The sequence below is a fragment of the Garra rufa genome, chromosome 3 (genome assembly GCF_049309525.1).
Source record: "Garra rufa chromosome 3, GarRuf1.0, whole genome shotgun sequence".
Lineage (NCBI taxonomy): Eukaryota > Metazoa > Chordata > Actinopteri > Cypriniformes > Cyprinidae > Garra > Garra rufa.
In genome coordinates, this window is record NC_133363.1 from 16,164,019 (window position 1) to 16,179,869 (window position 15,851).

At 44.9% G+C, this 15,851-nt stretch overlaps 1 protein-coding gene across 1 annotated transcript in view; it reads right to left on the reverse strand.

Moving 5' to 3' along the window:
• LOC141331510 (uncharacterized) overlaps nt 1-15,851 on the reverse strand; it is a 421,481-nt gene that overhangs the window by 1,509 nt on the left and 404,121 nt on the right. Inside the window, exons 26-28 of the mRNA XM_073836569.1 lie at nt 8,068-8,094; nt 7,507-7,587; nt 1,584-1,637 (exon numbers count right to left, since the gene is read on the reverse strand). Of these exons, the coding sequence (XP_073692670.1) occupies nt 1,584-1,637; nt 7,507-7,587; nt 8,068-8,094 (162 nt within the window). The remainder of the gene's footprint in view (nt 1-1,583; nt 1,638-7,506; nt 7,588-8,067; nt 8,095-15,851) is intronic.

The window sequence follows — 15,851 nt, forward strand, 5'->3', positions numbered from 1 at the left end:
CAGGGGAGGGTTAGTGTGGCAATCCCCTCACCTTCAGGGTTATCCCCTTTCCGTCTCTTCAGACGGCATGGAGCTGATAGTGAAACCCTCTGGGAAAACACTCTCCTTAAATCCGATCATGTCGGTAAGCGTCCCACGCTATGCCTGGGCGTCTTCCAGTTAAAACCACAAGTGTGGTAAGTGCACACACACCTGGGGCACTTCTATAAAATCCACGTGTTGGTAGGTTCCCACCAAGTTTGGGTTCCTCTTTTAAATCCCTTTTTGGTATGGGTCACACGTTTTGCCTTGTTCCCATCTATTGGAGTCGGCTCACAACCCCGGTTCCCTGGGTTCGACTCCTTTGATATCTTAGCTGATGTCTGCTGACCATCCACTATTAGGGCGCGCCACTACTAGTGGCCCTTTGAACGGACCCAGGACAGGTTTCTGCCCTCATATGGGAGCCAGTTCCTGAGGGAACTAGGCCCTATGTTGCGGTAGTTTCTGGTTCTGACAAGTCTAAGTTTCCATCGAAGCTTAGCCGTTTCCCTCAGAAGGAATTACTATAACTCCAAGCCTGAGCTGTGCCCTGGGTTCTACCCAGTCTGGTAAGTGGGTAACAGGTCAGGCCTCTGGCCGGGAGGGGTAACGTTTTGACAGCCGTCACCACGTCCTAGTAGGGGCAATTCCTCTCAGAATTGTTGCTTAGTGCTCGCTGGCTTAGCATGCACTCCCCTCAGCATGGCAGTGTTGGTATACCGTTCCCCAAAAGCGCCCTCTAGAGGACGCAGTGAGAGTTCCCTTCGGAAGGGAACGTCTCAGGTTACGTATGTAACCCTAGTTCCCTGAGAATAGGGAACGAGACACTGCGTCCTCTAGGCTTCTTCGCCATGCTTCGGACGATAAAGCTTCAGACTTTGAAGATGTATTGTGTTGCACGGGCGCCTCTTTATGTTATGGTCGCCCGGTAGTGACGCAACGGCAGCGACTGACGCGCCGCGGTGACGTCATACGCTGGCGCCGGCCATTTCATGTAGTTTTTCTATGCATTCTTCAGACTCGAGGCACGCTGCAGCGTTCCCCAAAAGCGCCCTCTAGAGGACGCAGTGTCTCGTTCCCTATTCTCAGGGAACTAGGGTTACATACGTAACCTGAGACGTTTAGTTTCATGTGCTCACTTGAAACTTTCATGTGCTCACGCGAAAACCTTCATGTACAGAATTTTTTTTAAAGTTTAGTTTCATGTGCTCACGTGAAACTTTCACGTGCGCACGCGATAGTTTCACGTGCTCACGCGAAACTATAAGTTTCACGTGCGCACGCGATAGTTTCACGTGCGCACGCGAAACTATAGAGAAAGTTTCACGTGCGCACGCGATAGTTTCACGTGCGCACGCGATAGTTTCACGTGCGCACGCGAAACTATAGAGAAAGTTTCACGTGCGCACGCGATAGTTTCACGTGAGCACGCGAAACTAAACTTTATTTAATTTTTGCTCCACGTCCCCTTAGGGGCTCCGTAACAACAACAAAGAAAAAAATAAAAATAAAATAAATGAAATAAAATAAAAATTAATAATATAAAATATAATAAAACTTACTCTATCTCCCTTCGGGCCTGCTGGACCAGGAGCCCCGATTGGTCCATCCATACCCTAGGGGAGTGTATAATGCTTAGTCCTTTTATAAAAGTTTACATATCAATACAGTTGATAAGAAAATCAGGCTGCCATGATTTATATATATATATATATATATATATATATATATATATATATATATACACACATATACATATACATATATATATATATACACACACACACACACACACACACACACACACACATATATATATATATATAAATCAGCTCTCATTGTCAGCAACACATCCGGACCGTCAGGTTCCATCACCATGCCCACTCGTTCCCAATCACCTTCTGATCTCCTGCACCTGCCGCTCCTCATCAACGCACCTCCATAAATACACAGCACTTTCACCAGCACACTGTCAGATCTACTCGTTAGACACTGGACTCTAATCATTCCCTCTGCTACCTTCGATATTGCCTGCCTGCCTTTCCTTTATATTCTCTCAGTTAAGTTGGTTTCTGTTTATATTTGCTTTGCCCTTTATTTGTGATGATGTGATTTATGTTCTGAACAAAGCCTTTCTGTTTTTGAGTTTATTATTAAAAAGACCTAAGTTAATCTCATCCCTCTCTCTCTCTTCCATACGAGCCTGACAGAAGATCTGACCTAGAAAAGATTCAGATACTTCATCATGTCAACTCGCCCCACTTCCGATCCTCTCCTATCAATCTTCCAACCTTCACCGAGCACTTCCCCGTTTGCCTCTGGAAGTCCCATGGCCTTACCTGCTTGCTATTCGGGCAAGGCGGACAAATGCAACGGCTTCCTTCTGCAGTGCACTCTGCATTTTGAGATGCAGCCCCAGCGGTTTCCCACGAAGCGATCGAAGACGGCGTTCATCACCAGTTTGCTGTCGGGCAGAGCGCTGGATTGGGCTGATGCACTATGGCAAGCGGAAAGTCCCATAATCGGTAATTTATCTGCATTTACTAAACACTTCAAGGAAGTTTTTGGAAGAACTACTGGATCCTTATCAGTCTCGGATGAACTGTTGCGCCTGCGTCAAGGCTCTTCTTCGGCTGGTGAGTACACTCTCCGGTTCCGCACCCTAGCGACCCTTAGTGGCTGGAATGAACCAGCGCTCTGCTCAATCTTCCGTCAAGGGTTAAATAGTAACATCAGACAGCAACTGGTGATTTTTGACGATTCCATCGGTCTCGAAGCGCTCCTCCAAAGGACCACCCAGATCGCTCAGCGCTTGTTTGCATGTGCCCCTGACTCCATCTCACTGCCAGCCGCCTCGCCCGCTCCTGGATATTCCCCTCCAACACCAGAACCCATGCAGACGGACTCCTACCATCTGTCCGCTGCTGAGAGATATCGCTGTGTGTCCCAGGGGCTCTGTCTGTACTGTGGAGGCGAGAACCACACCATCACTTCCTGTCCCATCAAACCACCACGATCTTCTGTGAGTATTCTAAATATCTCCCCAGATGTAACCAACATGAGAAAACTTCCAGTTATTCTACTGATCAAAGATTCTGCCTTCACAGTCCAAGCCCTCATCGACTTGGGTGCCTCGGGGAACTTCATCTCCCTCAACACACTGAGAACCCTCAACCTACCTGCTTTACCTCAACATCCTCAATATCAGATCAACACTATCAGAGGTGAGCCCTTGGGACCCGGCCGAGTGAAACAACGTTCGCCTGACTGCCAGCTCCAAATCGGCTACTTCCACATGGAGGACATCTCATTTCTGGTGTTGGAGGGTGCTACTGTGGACATCGTCCTGGGACGCCCTTGGCTGATCAAGCACGCACCATCTATGGACTGGGAGAGATGTGACATCCTCCAGTGGAGTTCTAAGTGCCACGAATCCTGTCTTCGACACCTACCTATTCCAAACCTCTCTCTTCAGTCAACCCTTGTCGAGAGTCCTGAATCCACCAAGTGCATCTCCATACCGGAGGACTACAGGGCGTTCCAGGATGTTTTTAGCAAGCAGGCTGCCACCAGATTGCCACCGCACAGGCCATGGGACTGCGCCATCGACTTGCTGCCTGGAGCTAAACTTCCCAAGGGTAAGGTCTACCCTCTGTCCATCCCGGAGCAGAAGGCCATGGAGGAGTACATCAAGGAGGCTCTCCAACAAGGTTTCATCGTGCCATCCACCTCGCCAGCCGCCTCCAGTTTCTTCTTCGTGGGGAAGAAGGACGGAGGCCTGCGACCTTGTATTGACTACCGTGTCCTGAATTCCCAGACGGTCAAGTTTCCATACCCCCTGCCGTTGGTCCCAGCTGCCCTCGAGGAACTGCGTGGAGCTCGCATCTTCTCCAAGCTGGACCTGCGTAGCGCATACAACCTCGTTCGTATCCGCCCTGGGGACGAATGGAAGACCACCTTCATCACCCCTACTGGCCACTACCATTACCAGGTCATGCCCTATGGCCTGGTCAACGCGCCTTCTGTCTTCCAGGGCTTCATGAACGAGGTGTTCCGAGAGTTCCTCCACCGGTTCGTCATCGTCTACATCGACGACATCCTCATCTACTCTCGGAACCTGGCCGACCATCGCCACCACGTTACGCAGGTCCTCTCGAAGCTGAGACACCACCACCTGTACCTCAAGGCGGAGAAGTGCGAGTTCCACCAAACCACCATCCAGTTCCTCGGCTACGTCATCAGTCCAGCTGGGATCAGCATGGACACGGACAAGGTCGCAGCCATCAGGGACTGGCCCCAACCCACCTCAGTTAAGGAGCTTCAACGCTTTCTCGGATTCGCGAACTTCTACCGCCGCTTCATCCACCAGTTTAGCCTTCATTCAGCCAGCCTCACCAACCTGCTTAAGGGTAAACCCAAGACCCTCACCTGGACTCCTGATGCCATCCACGCCTTCACCTCACTCAAGTCTGCCTTCTGTACGGCTCCGGCCCTCATCCTTCCTGATCCCACCAAACCTTTCATTGTGGAAGTAGATGCTTCCACCGTCGGGGCTGGAGCCGTACTCTCACAGTACTCCAGAGAGCCTCCCAAACTCCATCCATGTGCCTTCTTTTCCCGGAAGTTTTCCCCAGCGGAACAGAACTACGACATCGGCAATCGGGAACTCCTGGCCATCAAGCTAGCTCTGGAGGAATGGAGGCATTGGCTCGAGGGAGCAAAACACCCTTTCAGCGTCATCACCGACCACCGTAACCTGGAATACATCCGAGAGGCCAAGCGGCTGAATCCTCGCCAGGCTCGGTGGGCCCTATTCTTCTCCAGGTTCTGCTTCACCATCACCTACCGTCCAGGCCACAAGAACCTAAAGGCGGACGCCTTATCCCGTATCCACCAGTCAGACCCGCAGCCAACCTCCGATCCTATCCTTCCTCCAGAGCTCTTCCTCAATCCCATCATGTGGAACCTGGATCAACAACTCCAGGAGGCCACGTCCCGAGAGCCAGTTCCGCTGGGAGGTCCAGAAGGGAAACAGTACGTCCCTTCCTCTATGCGCTCCTCCCTTCTGGACTCCATTCACTCCTCTCCGGGCTCTGGACACCCAGGCAGCAAGCGGACCCTCTCACTCCTCCGCTCCCGGTACTGGTGGCCCGGAATGACCCATGAGGTAGCCCACGATGTCCGTGCCTGCTCAGTCTGTGCCATGACCAACACTCCACGACAGCTACCACAAGGAAAACTCCAGCCTTTAGCCATACCTGCCCGGCCCTGGTCTCACATAGGGATTGACTTTGTCACCGACCTGCCACCATCCAACAATTTCACCTGCATTCTAGTCATCGTAGACCGGTTCTCCAAGTCGTGCCGGTTTGTTCCCCTCAAAGGATTGCCCACGGCTATGGAGACCGCAGAAACCCTCTTCCAGTCTGTCTTTTGCTATTTCGGCCTACCAGAGGACATCGTGTCGGACCGGGGCCCACAGTTCATCTCCCGGGTACGGCATGCATTCTTCAAACAACTCCAGGTATCCATCAGTCTATCTTCAGGCTACCACCCTCAAACGAACGGCCAGACTGAGCGGAAGATTCAAGAACTCGGACGGTTCCTCCGGGCCTATTGCTCTTCCGACCAGCATGACTGGAGCCATTACCTGCCTTGGGCCGAATATGCCCAAACTCTCTGAGACAATCCACTACTGGTCTTACTCCCTTTCAGTGTGTGCTAGGCTATCAACCCCCTCTGTTTCCCTGGTCGGAAGATCCCTCCAACATCCCAGCCGTCGACCACTGATTCCGGGAAAGTGAGAGGGTCTGGGACTCGGCCCACGTTCACCTACAGCAAGCAGTTCGGAGACATAAGACCTTCGCGGATGTCCGACGTCGTCCAGCTCCCACCTACCAACCTGGAGAGCTAGTGTGGCTCTCCACCAAGGACATCCGCCTCCGACTGCCCTGTAGGAAACTCAGCCCCCGTTACATCGGGCCATTTCCCATCCAGAGGCAAATCAACCCCGTCACCTACCAGCTTCAGCTCCCTGCACACTACCGCATTCACCCTACATTCCATGTCTCCCTACTCAAACCTGCCACTAACCCTCCTCTTCCTCCCTCCACAGAACCTGGCGGTGCCGAGGTGCCTCCTCCTCCGGAGGTCCAGGATGACCCATCTGTCTACTCTGTCCGGGAGATCCTGGACTCTCGGCGGCGAGGGGGTCTGCTGGAGTACCTCGTGGACTGGGAGGGCTATGGTCCCGAGGAACGGTCCTGGGTTCCTCGCAATGACATTCTCGATCCATCTCTACTCTCAGACTATCATCAACACCATCCGGATCGTCCTGCTCCCAGACCTCGCGGCCGCCCTCGCCGTCGTTCCCGGGCATCGGGAGCTGCCCGTGGAGGAGGGGGTACTGTCAGCAACACATCCGGACCGTCAGGTTCCATCACCACGCCCACTCGTTCCCAATCACCAGCCTTCTGATCTCCTGCACCTGCCGCTCCTCATCAACGCACCTCCATAAATACACAGCACTTTCACCAGCACACTGTCAGATCTACTCGTTAGACACTGGACTCTAATCATTCCCTCTGCTACCTTCGATATTGCCTGCCTGCCTTCCTGCCATTCCTTTATATTCTCTCAGTTAAGTTGGTTTCTGTTTATGTTTGCTTTGCCCTTTATTTGTGATGATGTGATTTATGTTCTGAACAAAGCCTTTCTGTTTTTGAGTTTATTATTAAAAAGACCTAAGTTAATCTCATCCCTCTCTCTCTCTTCCATACGAGCCTGACACTCATGTTAATCTTTAAACATGTCTTTTGTAATTAGACATGCAAATCCCAAATATATACATAAAGTATATCATAAATTGCATGTTAATGAATGAGCAAGTGCTAAATCTGTGTTAATGTCAAACTCGTCAACAGAAAGAAAGAGTATCTCCTGTTGTTGTTTAATCTCTCACTGTCACATAGAGCTTAACACTGATGAAACATTACCAACAATGAGTCTAACCACATTCACCCTTCACCATAAATGTGTCACATGACCCATTTTGGTATTTTTTAAAGATGTATGGTACTTGGGGGTGGGGGGGTTGGTGGCAAATGTGGCCGCTTAAGACTCACCCTGGGTCCCGGCTTGCCATCCAAGCCAGATGCTCCCTGTGCATTTATGGAAGTATGAGTGGAGGTTTGAAAAGTGAGATTAGTACATGATGAACAGTGAATCGGACAAATGTTAACAACTTAACAGGTGTGTAACGAACATAAACAAATGGATGTTTATCCAGCACACAAAGTTTAAGGAGCAGCAAAGCAGGCTTGGCTGACTGCACAATGCACAACAATAAAAACATACATTCGTAAAAAAATATTAATAATAAAAAATTGGACAGTGGTGAATGTGGTAAAGGTTAGATTATGTTAAGTCAAAATAAGTCAGGATGAAGCATGAAGATCCCAGGTTGCACGGCTGTTGTGTACTTACGGGGAGACCCAGGGGTCCTCTGTCACCCTTATGCCCAGGCTCCCCTCTCAATCCCTTGAGACCATGCAACCCAGGTTCTCCCTAAGTGGAGAGGAGTGACAAAGGACAGTTTAGGGAATGCTAGGTAATATTTACTCAGGAGGCAACAATCTTGTCTTTAGATTTTTTTGGACACATAGCACAGGTTTAAATCCTCCTGAATAAATTGCACCTGATAATCTACAACAAGTTGGATGATTAAAAACATTTTTGGTATAGGAGTACAAACTGGTGAGGAAGACCAGCTGCAAGTTTCAAAGCATTCTGTATGTAAAAAACAACATTGCTCAACTAATTACTTTCATTAAAAGGTGATTTGCTCTCTGAACAACTAATGCCAAGTTTGCAGCATGCCTTAAACATCAAATGTCAGTATTCCATAAGGAAAGTGGGATTAATTTGGGTAACGGCATTAACTCAATTAACTTCATTAACTATTGATTCCAATAGTAACAAAGTTAAGAGACAGGCATGGCTGACATCAACAGCAGCACAGACATGCTCCATCCCATAATGACATACCTTTGGCCCAGGGAATCCATGAGGACCCTGCAACACAACACAGCATTAATAACATCTTTACTTTACTTTAAAATGTATTGTCCTTTCAGATTTCCACCAAACAGAAAATCATCTTTGACACTGGAATAACAGATCTTACTGACAACTAGACACCACTTATATATGTACACAATCAAACACAAATGTAAAACAATGAAATAATTAATTGATTAATAAAAAAAGAAAGAAAAACGCATGCCCCTTAATTAAAAACAATCATTGCTGTTGCAACAAAAGAGGAACAAGGGTATGAACAGCCACGTCCTGAAGGGAAGACATCAAAACAGGAGTGAAGGGATTGGTCTGGTCTAAATATACTGCAAATGCACTTTTTTTTTCAAAAATATAAGAATAAGTCTTGGAAAATTATTCTGTTTTTGACCAGTTATCTTCTTTACTTCCTTACTTCTTTTTCTTTCTCTCTCGGCTTACTCCCTTCTAATCAGGGGTCACCACAGCAGAGTGATCCTCACAGCCGATTTGGCACATGTTTTACGCCGGATGCCCTTCCTGACGCAACCCAGTCCTGAGAGTGCACTAACTAGTGCAACCCCAGTGCTGGGACACACCCACTTCTTTACTTCCTTACTTATTTGTCTTTATTAATTTGTATGCTTCATTGTTCATTTACCATACCACAAAACAATATTGTACATTAGAATGCTTTCAGCCATTGGTCTATAAACCATGTTCAGTGTCTTCCTATCAATATTTAAATTCCTTCATTTCCAGGGTAGACATGCTGTCTTGCCTTCTTTTGTATGCTTTCCACATTATTATAGTCCAAATATTAAAAAATTGTAACTTGCTCTACATTTGTACCCTATGAAACATAAACTTTTTTAATTCCCATGACATAATTGCTTGGTATTTCCAATGTTCAATAGTAGATTACTATTGTCAAATCACTGAATAAGATTTCCAGTGTAAAATAAGTTGAACTATTAGATTCTGCTTGACGGGGAATAAGAGCCAAGTCATTAGCATATTTAAATCAGGGTAAGATTTCCCCTATTACACTGAAGCTCATTAATATATACAGAGAAGAGCAGGGGTGATAGTACACATCCCTATGGCATCCCTGTATTTAGAACTGTATAGTCATCAATCCATAAAATTCATCAATCCATATATTCAACCAGCTGCTTACACCAAAATCTTTTCTTTAAAACAAGGGGTCAAACTGTATTGCTAAATGCTGATGTAAAATCTATAAACAGAATTTTGACATTACCATTTGCTTTGTGATATTGGGACTTGTGTAGTCACAGTATCAAGGTCACAGGCAGGGCCACATTAACACTGTAACCTTTACAGTGTTAATGTGGCCCTGCCTGTGACCTTGATACTGTGACTACACAAGTCCCTGGGCTTTACCTCTTGAGGGGCCTTTTCTTACTACAGTCTACATTCACTCAATGTTGATAATCACAAAGTGCAAGTCAACAGCCTTTAAATTTGCAGTAATACATGGCATTAACAAACCATCCAAACCTAAAGGTCTGTCATATAAAGAGAGGAAATTACCCTGGTGAAAGAGTTTAAGTATCTTGGTGTCACATTGGACTCTACGCTGTCTTTTAAGAGTCATGTGAAGAACATTACAAACAAAATTAAATTTAATCTAAACAATTTTCACCAAATTAGACCTTGCCTATCCGATCAAGCAGCCAAGCTATATATGCATTCTATGATGTTTTCCCACATCGAATACTGTTTCACAAACTGGTCACTTACAAGCTCTGGCACTTTAAAACCAATAGAATCCTTATACAAGAAAACACTTAAAGTTTTTGACAAAAAGCCAAACTCATATCACCACTGCCATATTCTTGCTATTTTTAAAACATTAAACGGACTAGCACCCCCTCCTCTAGGAGATTTTATTAAGAGGGTCACTCATGGTACCAGAACAAGAGCGGCCTCCAGAGGGGATTGTGGGGTGCCTAGAAGACGCACAGTATTTAGCCAAACTGTATTATCCGTCAAAGTTTGCATTACTTGGAATAGTTTACCCATAACTATTCGAGAATGCACCACTTTCCACACTTTAAAAATTCATCTAAAGGAATGGCTAAAAAACAATTAAATATGCACTCACCCTTCAATCTGAGGACTTGGCTTTTTGTAAATGACCACAATGGCAGAAACTGATGCTCATGTTATTTTATTCATTCATTTTAATGTTATGCATAGGTTTGTGTTTTTTTAGTGTTATTGTACTTTACCACCTGAGGAATGTGTAATCACCTCCCAAGTGGCCATAGGGTAACAGGCAATATAAGAAAAGTGCAATATTTTGGGAACTATTTGTATTATTTCTAGGTTTTGACTATTTTGTGATGATGTTGTTATTGATGATTCTGTTTCTGTCTGTCTTTGTTATCTGCCAAGGGACAAGGGATGTAAATTAGCCTTTGGCTAACTCCCACATACTTACATTTTCTAATGTTAATTAGTATGTACTGTCCCTTCTTAATTAAATAAATTCAAATATAAACTATAAACAAATATCACTGCATGTACTACACACATGCACATAGTCAGACACAGATATTTAAAAATGTGTAGCACTTAATTGAACGTTGGTTAAATTCATTATAAACTAACATTAGGTTAGGAACAATGTAGTAAGGTTAATTAGTGAAGGTAAACATACATCTTCACAAAATGGTCTGCACTTCTGATTTACTTTCACATATGTCTTTCTGCTTGTGGATCTTTGCAGTTTTTAAATCACTAATTTACCTAGATAATAGTGAAATAATTTTTTTACATCAACCAAAAGAAATAAAAGATGTAAAATATTGTTAATCGTATTACAATTACGGTCAACGACTGGACAATAAGGACTGCCCAATGGCCTGGAGTCAGCATGAAAGACAGGACAGTTGACAGATTTGTCAGGAAAGTTTGTGCGTGTTTTAAGCCATGCCGACTTAAACATTCAAGAGAGTTTAAAGCATTCAGGGGCAAGAAGACACAAAAGGGAGGTCTATTCAGTGTGTTCTGTGCGCATAGAAAGCCACGTCTCATCATGCGAGCACGAAATTGCCTTTTTTTCTGCAAAAATTTGCGCTTGAATGGAAAAAATACATACAAGAGTAGACTATGCAATGTTATTTTACATTTGATTATTCAGTTTCTATACATGAACATCTACAAACTCCAAAATCTAAAGCTTTGTTTAATTTTATCTTTGTTCTGTTTATTTATTTGTGCTATTGCTATTTTGTTGTTTGAGGTATTATAACAAGACCTAAATCACAAATCTAATCTAATGTTACACATCATATTTTTCCACAACAGTTTATGTTCACTTAAAACATAGCCTACCTGTCAATGTTTACACAAATACTCCAAAGTAGTTAATTATTTGACCAACTATAGTCTACTTTGTCTAACTACTGACCTACCAGCCATGACCTGCATCAGCATCTTCTCCTTCCCCCGCGTTAATATGCTGTGAACTTCGGAATTTTTGACAGTTTTTTCTTTTCTGACTGGCTTACACTTCTCATGCAGGACTTGCATTGCCCCCACTTGCATTCAAAGCAACCCGATGAAACGTAATTTTAAGGGATCAGTCAACTCATTATAAAATGTGGTTACAGTTAAACCCATGCACTAATGTGGCCCTGGTCACAGGGGCATCCACAGTGCTCCAACTGGACAGATAAGCAAACTGTAATGGATCTATAGAGCCTTTAATTTAAGGTAATAATTCTTTACAAACTGTACTATTCGCTCCATGCACTTGCACAGAATGGATGTTAGGGCACTCGGATGGAAGTCTTTAAGCGCTCTAGCACAAGATGATTTAGGCACTGGAATAACAGTAGTATTTTTCTATGTCACCAGTACAAAGCCATTATCAAAAAATACTTGAAAAAGCTTGGTTCAACACCCTATGTTACGATTGCCAGCTGGAGTGCCCATGAACTCCACTAGATGGCACACCACCCTGGACTCTTGCCATTGTTTCCTGGACTCCATTTCCCATGTGTTCTTTGCCCCTCATGTGATCATGTCATGTGCTACACTTGTCTTTAGGTGTGTTCGACTTAACGCAGTGACATTCACAAATGGCATTAAAGTACCACGATAGCGATTCGAGACCAGCTGGCTAACTCAGCCCGCTGCAGTTTCTCTAGAGTGTCTGCAGGAACGCTCATGATGACACAGCTGTTTCACTATTGGCCAGATTCACCGCATGAATCCTCTTTCCTCAGTGCTCCCTGTAATGGTAGCCACCAGTCAGTGGCATCCACTCTAGCTCCTCCTGAGGTGCCAGCTTCCGCTGCAAAACTTCCCAAGTCGGCGGCATCTGCTTCTGAACTCTCTGTCTGTACCGTCACAGCCATGGAGGCCATCAATGAAATCTCTGCCCGTCCTATTACGGTCAAGAAGACTGCCTGTGAATTGGCCAAGGAGGCTGCCCATGAATTCTTTGACTGTCCTGTCATGGCCAAGGAGGTAGCCCATGAACTCTTTGACTGTCCTGTCATGGCTATGGAGGCCGTCTGTGAACTCTCTGCCTGTCCTGTCTCGGCCATGGAGATCATCTGTGAACTACCTGCCCGTCCTGTCACAGCTATAGAGGCCATCTGTGAACTCTCTGCTTGCCTTGTTTATTGCTGTAGATGCCATTGTTAACCTCTCTGTGCTCTCTGTTCCAGTTTCACCTGATCCACCTTGGTCTCCTGCACTATCAGCTCTACCTTGGTGGTCGTCTGCTCCACCGTGGGGATCTTTGAACCCGTCTGCTCAACTGTGGTGCTCTTCAGCCCTGCTTTGGTGGTCTTCAGTTCCATCTGCTCTGCCCTGGTGGACTACAGCTCTGCTCTGGTGAACTTGGGTTCCACCTGCTCCACCCTGGTTGACTTTAGCTCTTCTCTGGTGGTCTTCTTCTCCACCCTGGTTGCCTGCTCCGCCAGCTCTGCCCAGGCACCCTTCTCTGCCCGCCCTTCCTCAGTCCCCAGGCCCTCCTCTCGCACATAGACCTGTCCCTCCATCCCTCCCCCTGTTCTGTCTCTGCTGTGTCTCCCTCCTAGACTCACGTCTGTTCTCATTTAGGAGAGTCTGGAAGCCGCTCCTTAAGGAGGGGGCTATGTTGACAGAGAGTTACAATCAGTGCCCATGAACTCCACTTGAGAAAACTCCTCAAAAACTGACCTGACCTTTGCCTGTTTGTGGATTACTCTTTTGCCTCTGTCTTGGATTATACTGTTTGCTGGTGTTGAACCCTGCCTATTTTGACCATGTGTGTTAATAAAGCATTGCATTTGGATCCCCACGGGTGCACACCGGGGTACCAAACCTGAGATTACCTGAAGGAGGTGGTCTGAGTTCGGTTGCACTCGAACTGTGGCGCGGTTCACGTGAATATGAAAGCAACACGGACTCGAGTGTGCACTGTGTTCAGTAAGTAACCTGCGCATGCGTTTTAGACTATTACAATGTATTTACTTCAATAAAACAGAAAGCAGTCTAAATACGACACACATAAACCCAAGTGTTGTTTGCTCTGCTGAACATAACAGCACGAAATTAATAAAAACACAGTTTATTGCCACATGTTCTGTTTTCTATCATGTGCTGTGTGCATTTCTAATGATGTAATTTGAACGCAAACATGCCAGGGTTCGATATAATCAAGTTGAGTGTGAAACCAGACCAACGCTGTGGGGGGCACCAGGAACAAGTGAGCCTGGTATCGGACCGCAGCAAATAAGCCCAGTGTAAAAGCCACCTTACAGTGCTCTTAAGACGATCTGGACCGGCTGCCTTATTTGGTTTTATTCTCTGGAGCATGCTAATAACCTCTCTTTCCTGTACTCTAATAGACTTAGGTTGTATCAAGCTCATTGTTTCATTATTCAAATCACTTACACTATTATCAAATCATGATTAAAAATCAGTTAGGTTATTTAAAAAACTATTGGGGTCATCATACAGTTGAACCTGTTTCTGTTGTCTACCTATAACTTTATTTAATAACACTCCATATGTCTCTAATATTACTAGTTTTAACTTTCTCTTGATCTCTTGTATTTGTGCCTTCTTTATCTTACAATTAGCTTCTTTATTTAGCTCTTTTACTTTATCTGCCTTATTGTGTAAAAAAGATTGCTTTAGATCCTTGGTTATCCAGGGTTTGCTGTCTGAAAAATTTCTAACCTAATTGTATAATTTAATCATTCATAATTACCGCAACAACTCATTAAATCATTTAAACATAAAACAAAATCATTAAAACATAAATCCCAATCAGTGCTCTAGAAACAGTCTTTTAGATTCTTAAATGAGTCCTTTGTCCAACCTGCTGAACGACAGGTTTAGTCCTTTTTAGCATCATCTAACTCTACTTTAACATAATCTGTCTAATTATCTAGATAGACGCATATTTTTTTTTATGTGGAAGCTTTGAGTATTTTGAAACAATACAATATTTCAGTATAATAAATGGGACAATAAACAACCCTCCGGTTGTTATTTGTAACGCCAGGCCAGCAGAGGGAGCCCTTACTCACACTGTGTTTACTTCCTGTTGGTCAACCATATAAGCAGGGCCTAAACCAAACAGGTCTTACGAAGTATTGTTTTGCTGTAGCGGACTCTACTAAGCGTTTTCTCTTGTCTCACTGCCTTGTTTTTTGCCACGGTTTTGTTTCATGGTCATAGTTTTGTTTCATAGTCATAGTTTTTCCTTGTTTCATTGTTTTGTTTTATTTGCTACTTTGGACTGCTCACTTGGATTTTGACCCACGCCTGTCTATTGGATTACGCTATTGTCTTGCCTTCGTCACACTGTTTGTTTGGATATTGACCCTGCCTGTTTGACTACGATCTGTTTATTAAAGCTCGCAATTGGAACTTACACGCGCCCTCGTGTTACATTATTGCAGAATAAACTCCTTCAAAATCCCTCAGCTTCGTGTCAAGGTCCTGAACACTCTGTTGGAGTTTTTTTCTGTGATAACAACCGGCTAAATGTACATTATCCCTTATGTAATGTAATATTTTAAAGGAACCGTATGTAGAATTGTGGCCAAAACTGGTACTGCAATCACTTTCAAAATACTGTGGAACGGTGTATCCCCTCCCGCTCCCCCCCGACTCGAGGTTGCCAGCTAAGCTGCAGGAGTAGGCTGCTACAAGGAGCTTCCAATGGCAAGTGACGAGTCCTACACAGTAATTTGTTTTTCTTCTGTTAATTATGTTTATGCTTCACAAGAGATGTTTTGCGAAGTAATTATGTATCGCAAAAATTTACAGATGGCGATTAGCCAAATATTTCGTAAAGATGTACTGTAATACCACATTTCAGTTGGAACATAGGTTGTTTTCATACCCTGCTAGTGGTGTGATATAAAGCTTTTTATGAACGCATTTAGCACGGGCGATCATGGAAAATCCACTGTGTACGGAAGCAAAGTTAGCCAAACATAGATGAATCTCACCTGTCCAGGAGAAAATTAGCAACATTGGCGTCTGTCTTCAAATTCTTCTCCGTTTTCAGCCGTCTCCATCTTTCAAAGGCATCTCCTATACAAATCCTTGTTTTATTTCGGACTTTGTCACGACGTATTTCGGATTAATAACAAGGTCTTTTAGGTTTCGTAACATTATACATGTTTTATCCGACACGTTCGTATAGCTGCAGCTGTAACAGAGCTGGCAACCCGGATCACAAAACTCTACTGATTTCGTGATTGGTAGATAGCTGGAGGGTGGAGCCTCAG